The sequence below is a fragment of the Gorilla gorilla genome, chromosome 15, assembly GCF_029281585.2.
Source record: "Gorilla gorilla gorilla isolate KB3781 chromosome 15, NHGRI_mGorGor1-v2.1_pri, whole genome shotgun sequence".
Lineage (NCBI taxonomy): Eukaryota > Metazoa > Chordata > Mammalia > Primates > Hominidae > Gorilla > Gorilla gorilla.
In genome coordinates this window covers 123756445-123770038 of record NC_073239.2, presented here as the reverse complement: position 1 = coordinate 123770038, position 13594 = coordinate 123756445, and the positions used below count along the sequence as shown (strand labels likewise).

At 41.9% G+C, this 13594-nt stretch overlaps 1 gene segment (V, D, J or C); it reads left to right on the top strand.

Annotated features, from left to right (window-relative positions):
* Positions 1 to 9699: 9699 nt before the first annotated feature.
* LOC115930561 (immunoglobulin heavy variable 3-49-like) lies at positions 9700 to 12777 on the top strand. The segment is given in 3 exon segments: positions 9700 to 9745; positions 9849 to 10269; positions 12642 to 12777. Coding segments are annotated over 3 exon segments (603 nt in total).
* Positions 12778 to 13594: the final 817 nt, after the last annotated feature.

Genomic DNA, 13594 nt, shown 5'->3' with positions numbered 1-13594 from the left:
CAATCCCCACTAGGGCATTTTACACTAAAGCTGTGGGAATGTGGCCACGACCCTCAAGGTCCCTGAATGGTAGAACCAAAGGCAGCTTGCACTCTCAGCCCGGAAAAACTTCTGGTACTCGACTCTAACCTGTGAATGCGGGCCGATAAGCTGTGCTCAGCTATAAGGATGAAATGCCTGAGGTTTCTGGGACTCCTTCAACCCAGGGTGCCCTGGCTGAAGTACATCAAGTGAAGCGAGATTATTTTGTAGCTTTAAGATTTAATATCTGCCCAGACAGGCTTTAGGTGTGTGGGGGGCCTATTGGCCATTCCTTTGAACATTTTTTTCCTTTTGTATTAACAATATTTAACCAATGTCTGTGGCAGTCTTGCATGTTGGAAGTAAATAACTCTCTAAAACATTTTGCCAGCTCATAGCTGGAGGGAAATTGCCTTAAGACTCGATGAGACTTTGGAATTTTCAGTTGGAGGTTGACCAAGTTAAGACTTTCAGAAACTATTAAAAAAAAAAAGATCATTTTGCAACCTATGAAGGACGTAAAATCAGGGGGCACAAGAGTGAAATGATATAGTTTAGATGATGGTCCCCTCCAAATCTCATGGCGAAATGTGCTCCACAATATTTGAGGTGGGGCCGACTGGGAGATTTTGGGACATGGGGAAAGATCCTTCAGGAATGGCTCAATAACCACCCCATGGCAGTAGGTGAATTATTCCTGTATTAACTACTGGGAGATCTGATTATTAAAAGGAGTCTGATGACCCTCCTCCCCTCTCACGTCCCCCCCTCACCATATGACACCGCCTGCTCCCCCTTTGCCTTCCACCATAACTGTAAGCTTCCTGAGGCCCTCACAAGAAGCAGATGCTGGTGCCATGCTCCTCACACAGCCTGCCGAACTTTAAGCCAAATGAGCCTCTTTTATTTGTAAATTACTTGGCCTCAGGCATTAATTTAGAGCAATGCAAAATAGACTAAAACACACTGCCCAAAGCAATATACAGAGTCAACGCAGTTTCCGTCAAATAACCAATATAATTAAGTACATTATTTTTAAATGTCCTAAAATTTATATGGAAGCAAAAAAGAGCCTTTTGATTCCATATAATAGCAAAAGCCATCCTAAGACAAGGAAACAAAGCTGAAAGCCCCACATTCCCTGACTTCAAATTATACTACACAGATATAGGAAGAAAGACAGCATGGTACTGGTACCAAAACAAAACAAAAAATATCAGACCAGGTGTGCCTGTAATCCCAGCACTTTAGGTGGCAGAGGCTGGTGGATCACCTGAGGTCAGGAGCTCAAAACCAGCCTGACCAACATGGTGAACCCCTGTCTCTAGTAAAAATATGAAAAACTAGCCGGGCCTAGTGGCCCGTACCTGTAATCTCAGCTACATCGGAAGCTGAGGCAGGAGAATCACTTGAACCCGGGAGGTGGAGGTTTCAGTGAGCTGAGATCTTGCCATTGCACTCCAGCCTGGGCGACAAGAGCAAAACTCCATCTCAAAAAAAAATTAATGTAACAGAACAGAGAGCCCAGAAATAAAGCCAAATATCTACAACCAACTGTTCTTTGACAAAACTGACAAAAATATACACTGGAGAAATAGTCCTCTATTCAGTAAGTGGTGCTGGGAAAATTGGATGGCCACTTGTAGAAGAATAAAACCAGGCTTCTGTCTCACCACAGACAAAAAATAACTGAATATGGATTCAATAATTAAATGTATAAACTGAAACTATAAAAATACTTGAAGAAAATGTATGGAGAATTCTCGGGACATTGGCCTAGGCAGATAAAATATGACTAAGACTTCAAAAGCAAATGCAACGAAAACAAAAATAGAAGAAGAGGACTTAATTGAACTAAAGATCTTCTGCAGAGAAAAAGAAATAATCAACATGGTGAACAAACAGCCTACACAATGGTAGAAGGTATCACTTCATCTCAGTTAAGAGGGTTCTTATCAAAAAAGAAAAAAAAAAAAAGCCGGGCGTGGTGGCTCATGCCTGTAATCCCAGCACTTTGGGAGGCCGAGGCAGGTGGATCACTTGAGATCAGGAGTTTAAGACCAACTTGTCCAACATGGCAAAACCCCATCCCTCCTAAAAATGCAAAAATTAGCTAGGCGTGTTGGCCGGCACCTGTAGTCCCAGCTGCTAGGTAGGTTGAGGTAAGATAATCGATTGAACCTGGGAGTTGGAGGTTGCAGTGAGGTGAGATCACGCCACTACACTCCAGCCTGGGTGACAGGAGTGAAACTCCGTCTCAAAAAGAAGGAAGGAAGGAAGGCAGGAAGGAAGGAAGGAAGGGAAAGAAAGAAAGAAAGAAAGAAAGAAAGAAAGAAAGAAAGAAAGAAAGAAAGAAAGAAAGAAAGAAAGAAAGAAAGAAAGGAAGAAAGAAATTAAGAAAGAAAGAAATTAAGAAAGAAAGAAGAAAGAAAGAAAAAGAAAGAAGGAAAGAGAGAGAAAAAAGTAAAGGAGAGAGAAAAAAGGAAGGAAGGATGGATGGAAGGAAGGATAGAACGAAAGAAGGAAGGAAGGAAAGGAGAAAGAAAGGGAAAAAGGAAGGAAGGATGGAAGGACAGGAGGAGGGATACAAGGAAGAAAAGGAAAGGAGAAAGAAAGAAAAAAGAGAAAGAGATAAAGAGAAATAAAGAGAGAAAGAAAGAAAGAAAACTAACAAATGCAGGTAAGGTTGGGGAGAAGGTAAACTAGTACAGTCAGTCACTATGGAGAGCAGCGTGGAGGTACCTCAAACAACTACAAATACAACTACCAAATGACCCAGCAATTCCACTACTGCAAATGTATCCAAAGGCATGAAAATAATTATGTCAGAGATTTCTCACTCCCAGTGTATATGGCAGGACCTTTCACAATAACCAAGATATGAAATCAAACCAGGTGTCAGAGCAGATGAATGGTTAAAGATTATGTGGTGCATATACATGATGAGATGCTCATCATCCATAAGAAAGGAAATCGTGTTGTTTTTGGCAACGAAGATGGACCTGGAGGACATTATGTGAAATGAAATAAGCCAGGAACTGCAGGTAATACACCTTGTTTTCTCACTCATACGTGGAAGGAAAAAGAAAATTTGTCTCATAGAAATAAAGAGTAGAACAGACGACACTAGAATCTGGGAAGTGTAGGGGAAGAGACAGGCAGAGATTTGTGAAGGAATACATTAGAGTTAGGTGGGAGGAATAGATTAGAATGTTCTTTACCACTGTGGGATAAATGTATTAAACAATTATATGTAGTTTCAAATAGTTAGAAGAAGGATATTGAGTGTTCCCAACAAAAAGAAACTGTTTCAGACGACGGATATATTAATTATCCTTATCTGACCCCTACACACTGTTTCACAACGTCGCTATGTACCTCATGAATATTTACAGTCATTTTGTCTATTAAAATTATATTAGAAAACACAAAATTCACTGGAAGTGACATAAATGGAGGCTCTGGGATAGACCTGGAGATAACGGAGGGTCTGGGATACATTACAGGCCTAGCATTCAATGGTCAGAGGAGCTCCCATTAGCTTTTTGTATTTGTAGCACTGAGTAAATCTAACATTTCTCAAAGCTTCCCTTTGCAATAGAGACGTGAGGCCTAGGGAGATCTTGCAGATGGTCAGATATGCAGAGGGAAGAAGCAGGGGTAGAGGGTTGCTGGCCCATTCAACAATAGTTGGAATGATAATTATGCATGTAGAGAAGCCAACATTGATTTAAATAAGTTGCCTCACTGAAAGCCATGAAAAAAAATCCAAAGGAAATCTTTAAATAAAATTGAGAGTGAAACTGTTTTGGGTGAAGAAATGTTCACTGAAGTTAAGTGTGCCAGTAAAGCTGTTAAGAACTACAGTAACCACTGGATTGGATTCAGCTTTGTCTGAATTCAGTGTGATTATTACTGGCTCAGGCAGGGGTCAGAAATCAACATGGATAGGTGGTAGCAACCCAAAAAAGCCAGGGACCAGAAAGATTCACAGCCGAATTTTTTCAGATGTATAAAGAAGTGTTGCTACCAATCCTAGTGTAACTATTTCCCAAAAATGAGGATAAAGGACTCCTCCCTAAATTATTCCATGAAGCCAGCATCATTCTGATAACAAAACCTGGCAGAGACTTAATTAAAAAAGATGACTTTAGACCAATATACCTGATGCAAAAATGCTCAATGAAATACTCACAAACTGAACACAGCAGCACATCAAAAACCCTAACCTACCAACACTTTGTTCCTGGGATGCAAGGTTGGTTCAACATATGCAAATCAGTAAATGTGATTCATCACATAAACAGAACGAAAAACAAAAACCATGTTAACAGGCAGGGCACGGTGGCTCACGCCTGTAGTCCCAGCACTTTGGGAGGCTGAGGCAGGCGGATCATAAGGTCAGGAGCTCGAGACCATCCTGGTTAACATGACGAAACCCCGTCTCTACTAAAAATACAAAAAAATTAGCCAGGCGTGCTGGCGGGCGCCTGTAGTCCCAGCTACTCGAGAGGCTGAGGCAGGAGAATGGCGTGAATCCAGGAGGTGGAGCTTGCAGTGAGCCGAGATCACGCCACTGCACTTCAGCCTGGGCAACAGAGTGAGGCCCTGTCTCAAAAAAAAAAAGAAAAAAAATGTTAACCATAGACACAGAAAAGGTTTTGAATAAACTTTAAGATTCTTTCATGTTAAAAACCATCAACTAGGCATGAAGGAATACACCACAAAATAATAAGGGCCATCTATGACAAACTCACAGCCAACATTATACTGACTGAGCAAAAGCTGGAAGCATTTCCTCCTGAAAACTAGAACAAGAAAAGGACACCCATTCTAACCACTCCTGTTCATCATTGTCATGGAAGTCCCAGCCAGAGCATGCAGGCAAGAGAAAGAAATAAAAAGCGTCAAATCAGGAAGAGAGGGTGTCAAACTATCCCTGCAGATGAAATGATCACATTCCTGAGTCTGTAGTTTGGTGACTGACATTAATTTAAAATATTGTCAGTCATCATTGTTTAAACATTTCTTCTTAGCCTTTCTCTATTTTTTTCTATTTCCCATTATGTGCATGTTATACCTCTGTCACTGTCTTACCGTTCTTGGGTAAGCTGTTCTGATTTTGTATATGTGTGTGTGTGTGTATATATATATATATATGTATATATGTGTGTATATATGTATATATGTGTATATATGTATATATGTGTATATGTGTGTGTGTGTGTGTCTGTGTGTGTGTATATTTGTATTTGTGTGTTTACTGTTCTAACAATATATTTTTTCTTTTAGCTTTTCAGTTTGGGAAATTTCTATTGAGATAGTTTTAAGTTCAGATTTTTGTCCGCAGCTATGCCCCATCTACATATAAGTCAATTGAAAGCATTACTTAATTCTGTTACAAAATTCTTGATATCTACTTTTTTTTCCTTTTTTGGAATTTGCTTCATTCTACTTGCATGACACAGCTGTTCCAGCATGCTGTCTGCTTAATTCATTACAGACCTTAGCATATTAATCATAGTGGTCTTAAATTCTTTGTTTGGTAATTCCAAATTAAATGGCATAGCTGAATCTCATTTTAATGCTTGTTTTGTCTTGTCACACTATGATATATTTCTTTTAGTTATATATCATGATTTTTATAGGGAGAAATTATGTATCAGGTGAAAGAAACTGCTGTAAAGAGGCCTTTAGTGATATCATTGTAAGTTGTGGAGAGAAACGTGTTTCATAATCCTCTGGCCATGGCTTCATCTAGGAAGCTTAGGCCTTCGAAAATAAATCCTTACATGAACGTGAAAAGATAAGCTACAGATATGGAGAATTTCCTCACAAATCAAATATTTGGAAAAGGACTTTTATCAGGAATAATAAAAATTACCTTACAATTGAACAACGACAAAACCACATGATCTAATTTTAAAATACACAAAGACCTGAATAGAAAGAAGCCTCATCTAAAAATAAATATAAAAAGTGATCAGCATGATTTTCAGGTATTTGTATGTTTAATATTCAAAAAATACTATATCCTGTTAGAATGGGTAAAATACACATTTTAGACAGTACCAAATGGTGATGAGGAAGTTGAAAAACAGGAACGTTCACTCCTTGCGGGTGGGAAGGGGATGCTGAAGAGGCACATACACAACTACAGTTAATACTTTATTGTATATTTCAGAATAGCTAGAAGAGAAGATTTAGAATGTTCTTAACACAAAGAAGTAATCAGTGATGGAGGTGAGGGATATCCCAGGTATCCGGATTTGATCATTGCAGATAACATGCTTTTATCAAAATATCATGTGTATCCCTTAAAGGTTTTGAACTGTTATGTATCTATATAAATTAAACATTTTAAAAAAAACAGTGCAGGGGAATCCAGCTAATTGCAGACTCCCGTTAGAGGGGATGTGCTGCATAATCTGTAAACTAATCAGAGTCTGTGGGTTTGTAAAGGACTTTAGAAATCAGCTGGACTACTTGTTTCTGAAGATAAGTCTCCCAAGTTTAATTATTTTCTTAATCGGTGGCGATTTTGAACATTGAAGAAATGTTAATATTTGTTTCTGGTTGAGTTTTCTTCTTCTAGTCTCAGGAGAAAAGGTTTGCAGGGAGGAATCTGGGACCATCTTTCAAGTCTCAACTTCAATGTGATTATCTCAGTACATATTTTCTGATACCCCTGAGCAGGGTAAGTCTCATATATGTCCTAGAAACTGCAAGTAGAATTCTAGGCACCCCAACTGACTGAATGGAACTTTTCTCTTCAACGAGGAGTTCCATGGACACTAGAAAACCTAGTTTAGGCCGTGTCAGAAATGGAGGATCAGAAATGCCTCATTATACACTCCTCCCTTTGGAATTTAAGCACAAGTAACCAGCATTTTCCTTAAAACAGATTTAAGGCTCAGAAAACAGATTCCGTGTAGCAGTAAAACACCAAATTCTAACCTGACTCAAGAATAGCATCACATGACAGAGAAAAGGCCTTGGAAGGAATCAAAGTCTTTTACCCTAAAATATATGTCTTTGACGTATTTTTAAATCACCGTGCACAGTTATCTTTTTGCAAGAGAAATTTACATTCTGTAGAGAATCTGCTTCCCTTTGAAGGTGTTTGTGTTATACTGAGGTATCGGGGGAAATTCAGCCAGATATTGGGTGAAATTCACCCCCAATATTTCATGCAGGTTCTTTTCTATTTTCCTTAAGTGTCAGCCGGTCTGAGAAATAAAGGGACAAAGTACAAAAGAGAGAAATTTTAAAGCTGGGTGTCCGGGGGAGACATCACAGGTCGGCAGGTTCCGTGATGCCCCCTGAGCCGCAAAACCAGCAGGTTTTTATTAGTGATTTTCAAAAGGGCAGGGAGTGTACGAATAGGGTGTGGGTCACAGAGATCACTGCTTCACAAGGTAATAGAATATCACAAGGCAAAAGGAGGCAGGGCAAGATCACAGGACCACAGGACCGGGGCGAAAGTAAAATTGCTAATGAAGTTTCGGGCACGCATTGTCATCGATAACATCTTATCAGGAGACAGGGTTTGAGAGCAGACAACCGGTCTGACCAAAATTTATTGGGCGGGAATTTCCTCGTCCTAACAAGCCTGGGAGTGCTACGGGAGACTGGGGCTTATTTCATCCCCCCGCTGCAACCGTAAAAGACAGCCACCCCCGAAGCAGCCACTTTAGAGGCGTTTAGAGCGTTTCTGTCTTCTCTCCCAGTTTCTATGAGTTCCTCCAGTGCCTGTAACACAGAGCTGTCAGTGGCTTTGCCCCTGCATGTTAATTCTTTGGTCATGTAGTGGTGGTGAGGGAGCTGGGTCTGGATGCATTTCAGCCACAGCTGCTGTTCCATTTCCCACACAGAACCGTCTCGGGAGGAAGAGGTTGGAGATTTTTCTGATGTGTCCTCAATCCTGGCAGAAAAGGTTTCAATAGCAATAGGAATCCCTCAGTTGTACGTCCTCTGATAATTTAAACAACAACTTCTTTATTATACTCAACTCTAAACAGTCTAAAGAGTATGTCTAAGTTAACCCTGCATTCGCTTGTATGACATTTGCTCTACCCCAGATAAGGTCATATTCTCTTTCTGTTTGTTCCTGCAAGTCACTGATTTTCACAAGACGTAAGGTCCCTTGTTTGTCCTATAACATCAATAATCTGATCTTTTAAAGAAAATGTGCTAATTTGCAGCTCAGTAAGTTTAGTTGTAAAAATAATACATTTTTTTCTGAGATGCCTACATCTCCATGCTGAGTTGGAGCTTTATTTGTAACACTCAGAAACTGGAAATAACAAAAATAGTAAGGAGCTTTATAAATAGTAGGGGCACACTCATTAACTGGAATTCTGTTCCTCATTACAAGGAACATATTCTTTATACACAACCAAACTACTGACTCACAAGTAATTCTGCTGAGCAAGAAGCCACACAAATGAAATGGAAACTGTAAGGTTTCACTTCAACCAAATTTTGAAAAATAGACCTGAAGTAGCAAACATGAGAGACTGACTCAGTGTAGTGACTGAAAAATGACTGGGAGGCAGGAATTAGAGGAAACCAGGGAAACCTTGAAGTGTAATTCAACGTTATCTTGATTGTTATTTTGGATGCACAGGTAAGCACATGTGAAACTGCATTTTTTCCTTTGGAGACATGGTCTTGCTTTGTCATCCAGGCTGGAGCTCAGTGGTGAGATCATAGCTCTCTCCAGCGTCAGACCCTGCATCTCCACCAACCTTCCTCCCTCTGCCATACGTAGCTGGGACTACTGGTATGTAAGACCATGCTTGGCTTCAGTGCTTATTAAAATGCACACTTTAATTAAGCAGTATTTGTTATATAGCAATCATGCCTCAATAAGAGTATTGCAAATAAGTGGATAGATAATTTGTTCAATAAAGATTGATGGAAAGATAGATGCTAACATGAGAAAATGCATGACACCCAAGAAAATAACACTGTAGGAAACATGCTTTTCTTTACAATTGTTAGGTAATCACAACAGAGCATACACATCACATCATGTTCTCGTTACAGAGAAAAGGTTCTGCAAACCTCACTAGCTGCGACCCCTGTGTGCTGGGCTTGCTTCAGGGAGAAGTCAGGTCCAGTGGTGAGAAGCACAAGCCCAGATAACCAAGCTCACTCTGACCAAATGTGAGCACTGGGTACATTGTACAACCCATCTGTGCTTCTGCTGGTAATTTTTGATCTGTAACATGGAAATGACATTGATACTATATACCATGTTTCCTCTGCATATGTAAAAATAAAAGGTGATTGGTGCTAACTTTAAATATACACAGTTTATGTACATTGATTGCACCACAATACAACTGTTTTAAACAGATATTACAACATTATAAGTTTTATAGGTTTAATATTTTATCACAGAACAAACTTTCAATAAGAAACCACAATTTCCAAATGCTATCAATATCACAAATCTCCCCCAGGACGCTCTCACATGCTCTGAGCCCCACTCTCTCCTCAGGCGTCCCATCCCAGAGCTTGCCATGTAGTAGGAGACATGCAAATACAGCCCTCCCTCTGCTTATGAAAACCAGCCCAGCCCTGACCCTGCAGCTCTGGAAGAGGAGCCCCAGCCCTGGGATTTTCAGGTGTTTTCATTTGGTGATCAGGACTGAACACAGAGGACTCACCATGGAGCCATGGCTGAGCTGGGTTTTTCTTGCCACTATTTTAAAAGGTAATTCATTGAGAACTATTGAAATTGAGTGTGAGTGGATAAGAGTGAGATAAACAGTGGATACGTGTGGAAGTTTCTGACCAGGGTTTCTTTTTGTTTGCAGGTGTCCAGTGTGAGGTGCAGCTGGTGGAGTCTGGGGGAGGCTTGGTACAGCCTGGGGGGTCCCTGAGACTCTCCTGTGCAGCCTCTGGATTCACATTCAGTAACTACTACAAGAGCTGGGTCTGCCAGGCTCCAGGGAAGGGGCTGGAATGGGTACGTTTCATTAGAAACAAAGCTAATGGTGGGACAACAGAATACACCACGTCTGTGAAAGGCAGATTCACAATCTCAAGAGATGATTCCAAAAGCATCACCTATCTGCAAATGAACAGCCTGAAAACCGAGGACACGGCCGTGTATTACTGTTCCAGAGACACAGTGAGGGGAGGTCAGTGTGAGCCCAGACACAAACCTCCCTGCAGGGGTTCCCAGGACCACCAAGGGGCGCCAGGACACTGTGCACGGGGCTGTCTCCAGGGCAGGTGCAGGTGCTGCTGAGGGCTGGCTTCCTGTCATGGCCTGGGGCTGCCTCATTGTCAAATTTCTCCAGGGAACTTCTCCAGATTTACAATTCTGCACTGACATTTCATGTCTCTAAATGCAAAACTTTTTTGTTCTTTTTGTATTTTTGTTTTTGTAACAGGAGGACACATTCTCGCCTCCACAGAAGCCACAGTGTCACTTTGGGGGCAGATGATCCTTCTGCGGTCAGCAGGATGAAAGTGCCGAGGAATCTCAGTGGAACCTGGGAAGTCTTTTCCAATTAGACTCAGGGCAGAGACCTCCACGGGAATCTCTGATTAGAACAGGTTTTGAGTTCTGATAGGAGCCAAGAGAGAGGCTCACCCAGGGTCAGAGTCCTTAAAACCTGGTGGTTTTCACAGCTATCCCACCTCGTCTTGAAAAACTGTGCACATCTGACTCACACTGATTCAGTTGACCCTATTTCTGCTAATCTATTTTCCTTCTCTGCAGACTTGATTCTCACAGTTCCCTTTCTTCTTCTCTTTCCTGAAAACAGAGGATGTGTTTTCTGTAGTCAAAATCCCAGGGATCAGGTCTGCAGGACCTGGGTAGGCTGAGGGGACTTTCTCACTCACCATAGCCTGGTGACACTCCTGCTGTATTTTGTGTGTGGAGGTGTTTGGAAAATGAAGTGAACATTAGTCATGAAGGGAATAATACTGGTTTCCTCCAAAGGGATGTTGATGTAGAGCTGATCTTGTGCTTCTCACACTGTCACAGAGTTTATGCTCTCCCCTGTGACTTTAGGAGAGCTGAGGATGGACACTCCATTGTGCTGTGAGCTCTGGTAATAGTAATTATAGGGTCTGGCTAGGCAGCCTAAGGTCAATACTGCTGGCCTTCAGGAAAGGCAGGCTGGGATTCCTAGGAAAACCTGCATCTGCCCTCCAGCATGGAGTCCCATCGTCTTCTGTTATGCTCTGATTGAATCAGGCCCACCTAGGTTATCTAGAACACTCTTCGTGACTTGGGAAAAAATAGTGGCAGGCTCTACTAAGACCTGCATTATGCCATGGGAGCAACACCTAGGCTAGTGTGTGACTGAGTAGCTGAGACTGTGGTCTAGTCAAGGTGACAGGGAAAATTGTTGCCATTATTATGTTTTATTTTATATTTGGCAATATAGTCATGCTCATATTACAGATATGTTTCTACATTTTTCGTGTCAGAAGCTTTTGAACAAGAGCAACTTCATCTTGAATAGAGGCTAGGAAAAATAAGACTGAGACCTGCTGGGCTACATTTCCAGTAAGCTAAGGCATTCTTAGTGACAGGATGAGATAGGAGGTCTGCACAGGATCCAGGTTACAAAGACCTTGCTGGTAAAGGTTACAGTAAAGAAGCTGGCCACAGCCCACTAAAACCAAGATGGCGACAAAAGTGATTTCTGTTCGTCCTCACTGCTCGTTATAATGTCTTAACATGCTAAAAGCCACTCCCCCAAGCGCCATGGCAGTTTACAAACGCCATGGCAACATCAGGAAGTTTCCACAGATGGTCTACAAAGGAGGGGAGGAAACCTCAGCTTTGGGAATTGCCCAGGGGACTCATGAATAATCCATCCGTTGTGAGAAATACATTCATCCCTTTGAGAGAAAATGCACAGGGTGTGGAGTGAGGCTGGGAAGCTGATGGCACGTGGTGGAAGCCTGTCCCTGAGTGAAAGAGAGGGGGAAGCTGGATTGGGTGGAAGGTCCCTATATTTCTGTGCTGTGCAAGGGAGGGGCAAAATATAATTGAGTCTTGTGCAAGTCAGTGCTGCCTCTCAGGGGATCCCCATGACTCCCAGAAATAATGGCTCTGCTTAGGAATCCCTGCGGAGTCACTCCTTTCATTAGAGTAGACCACAGTACATGGGCCTCAGCACCCGCCATGCCACAGATGTCAGAAAGCAGCTGCTGGGAACCTGACCCACCTGCATTTCGCTGCCTGTAGGAGGAGGGAGGGACGTGTATTCTCAGGGCCAACACACTGTTTTTTGGATTTTTATAGAGAACACCAGCTTTTATTTTACTGGAAAAATATATGAACAAATGTGCACCTGCAAACAATTGTAATTTTCACATTTATTTTAATTGCATTTGTTTATAATTGTGCATGAGGTCCTGGCATAGAGTTGAGTTTTTCATGGGAATTGTTCCAAGGATTGAGAACATGCATTTTCTACTTTCACTGGTTCTTCTCCATGTGCAGAGACCTTGAGTAGAGCACGTCTTGCCCTTATCCACACTATCTCTTGTGTCCCCGAGAAAGAGCAGGGATTTGCCTGACTGCAGAATCTAGGGTAGGAGTCTGCACACCTCTGAGCCTGCAGAGAAGCCCAGTGAAGTTTTATGGAGTCAGAGAGCTTTCCCGTGTGGGGAACCTCTAGCTTCCTCACTCTCGGAGATTGCTGGTCAGCTGTAATTGAGGGGTTAAGAATTAGAGCACCTGGGAGCCTGTCTCATCACAGCTGCATTATGTAACTCACCACCATTAGACTGCGGGTAATAACTCAATCTTGACTTTTCTGACCCCGTCTTATTCATTTGTAAGTTTCGTTATAGAAAATGTTACATTTTAGTTTCTGATTCGAACCTCAGAATTTTATGAATTCATTAGGAATAATTAAAAATGTGTCCGGTTTTTGGGAAATGTAAATTAATGTCCATTCTGTTTATGTGTGTGTGCGTGTGTGTGGGGGGGGTGGATATGTCAGTCGCTTACACCCCAGTAAAAATGATTCCTTAATTATATAGTCAAACTACAATTAGATTTGCTGAAAATTGTCTACAGTAATTTCTGTGAAGCTGACCTTGCCACCTTGCTGTGAGGATGCTCAGTGCACAGGTGAGGTCTCACAGGAGAGATCCAAGGTTCAGTCCCCAGGACTGGCTGAGCTCCTGGCTTGGAGCCAGACAGGACTGGGCATCTCAGAAGCAGAACTCCTGGCCCTCCTTTATCTGGGCTGCATGGGCAGCAGAGGACAAGCAGAAGAAACTCAGAACTCAGTCAAGACAGAGCCCCATTTAGGAGCAGGTGCAGCAAGGAACCAGCCAGAGAACCTCTGACTACAATCTAGGGTTGTCTTCTTTTGCTTGACAGCATCCAATCCTAAGGAGACTACCCACTATATCATCTGTAACTCAGAACTTTCTTGTTACAAAGAAAAACACAAATGAATATAACTCTGCAGTTAACTCCTTGAACCTGGATTGATGAGTTTCCATGGCCTCATGAGCACAGAGACCACATCCAGTGCAGGTACAGAGCAAGGCTGCAACAGTCAGCCTGCTGCTCCCT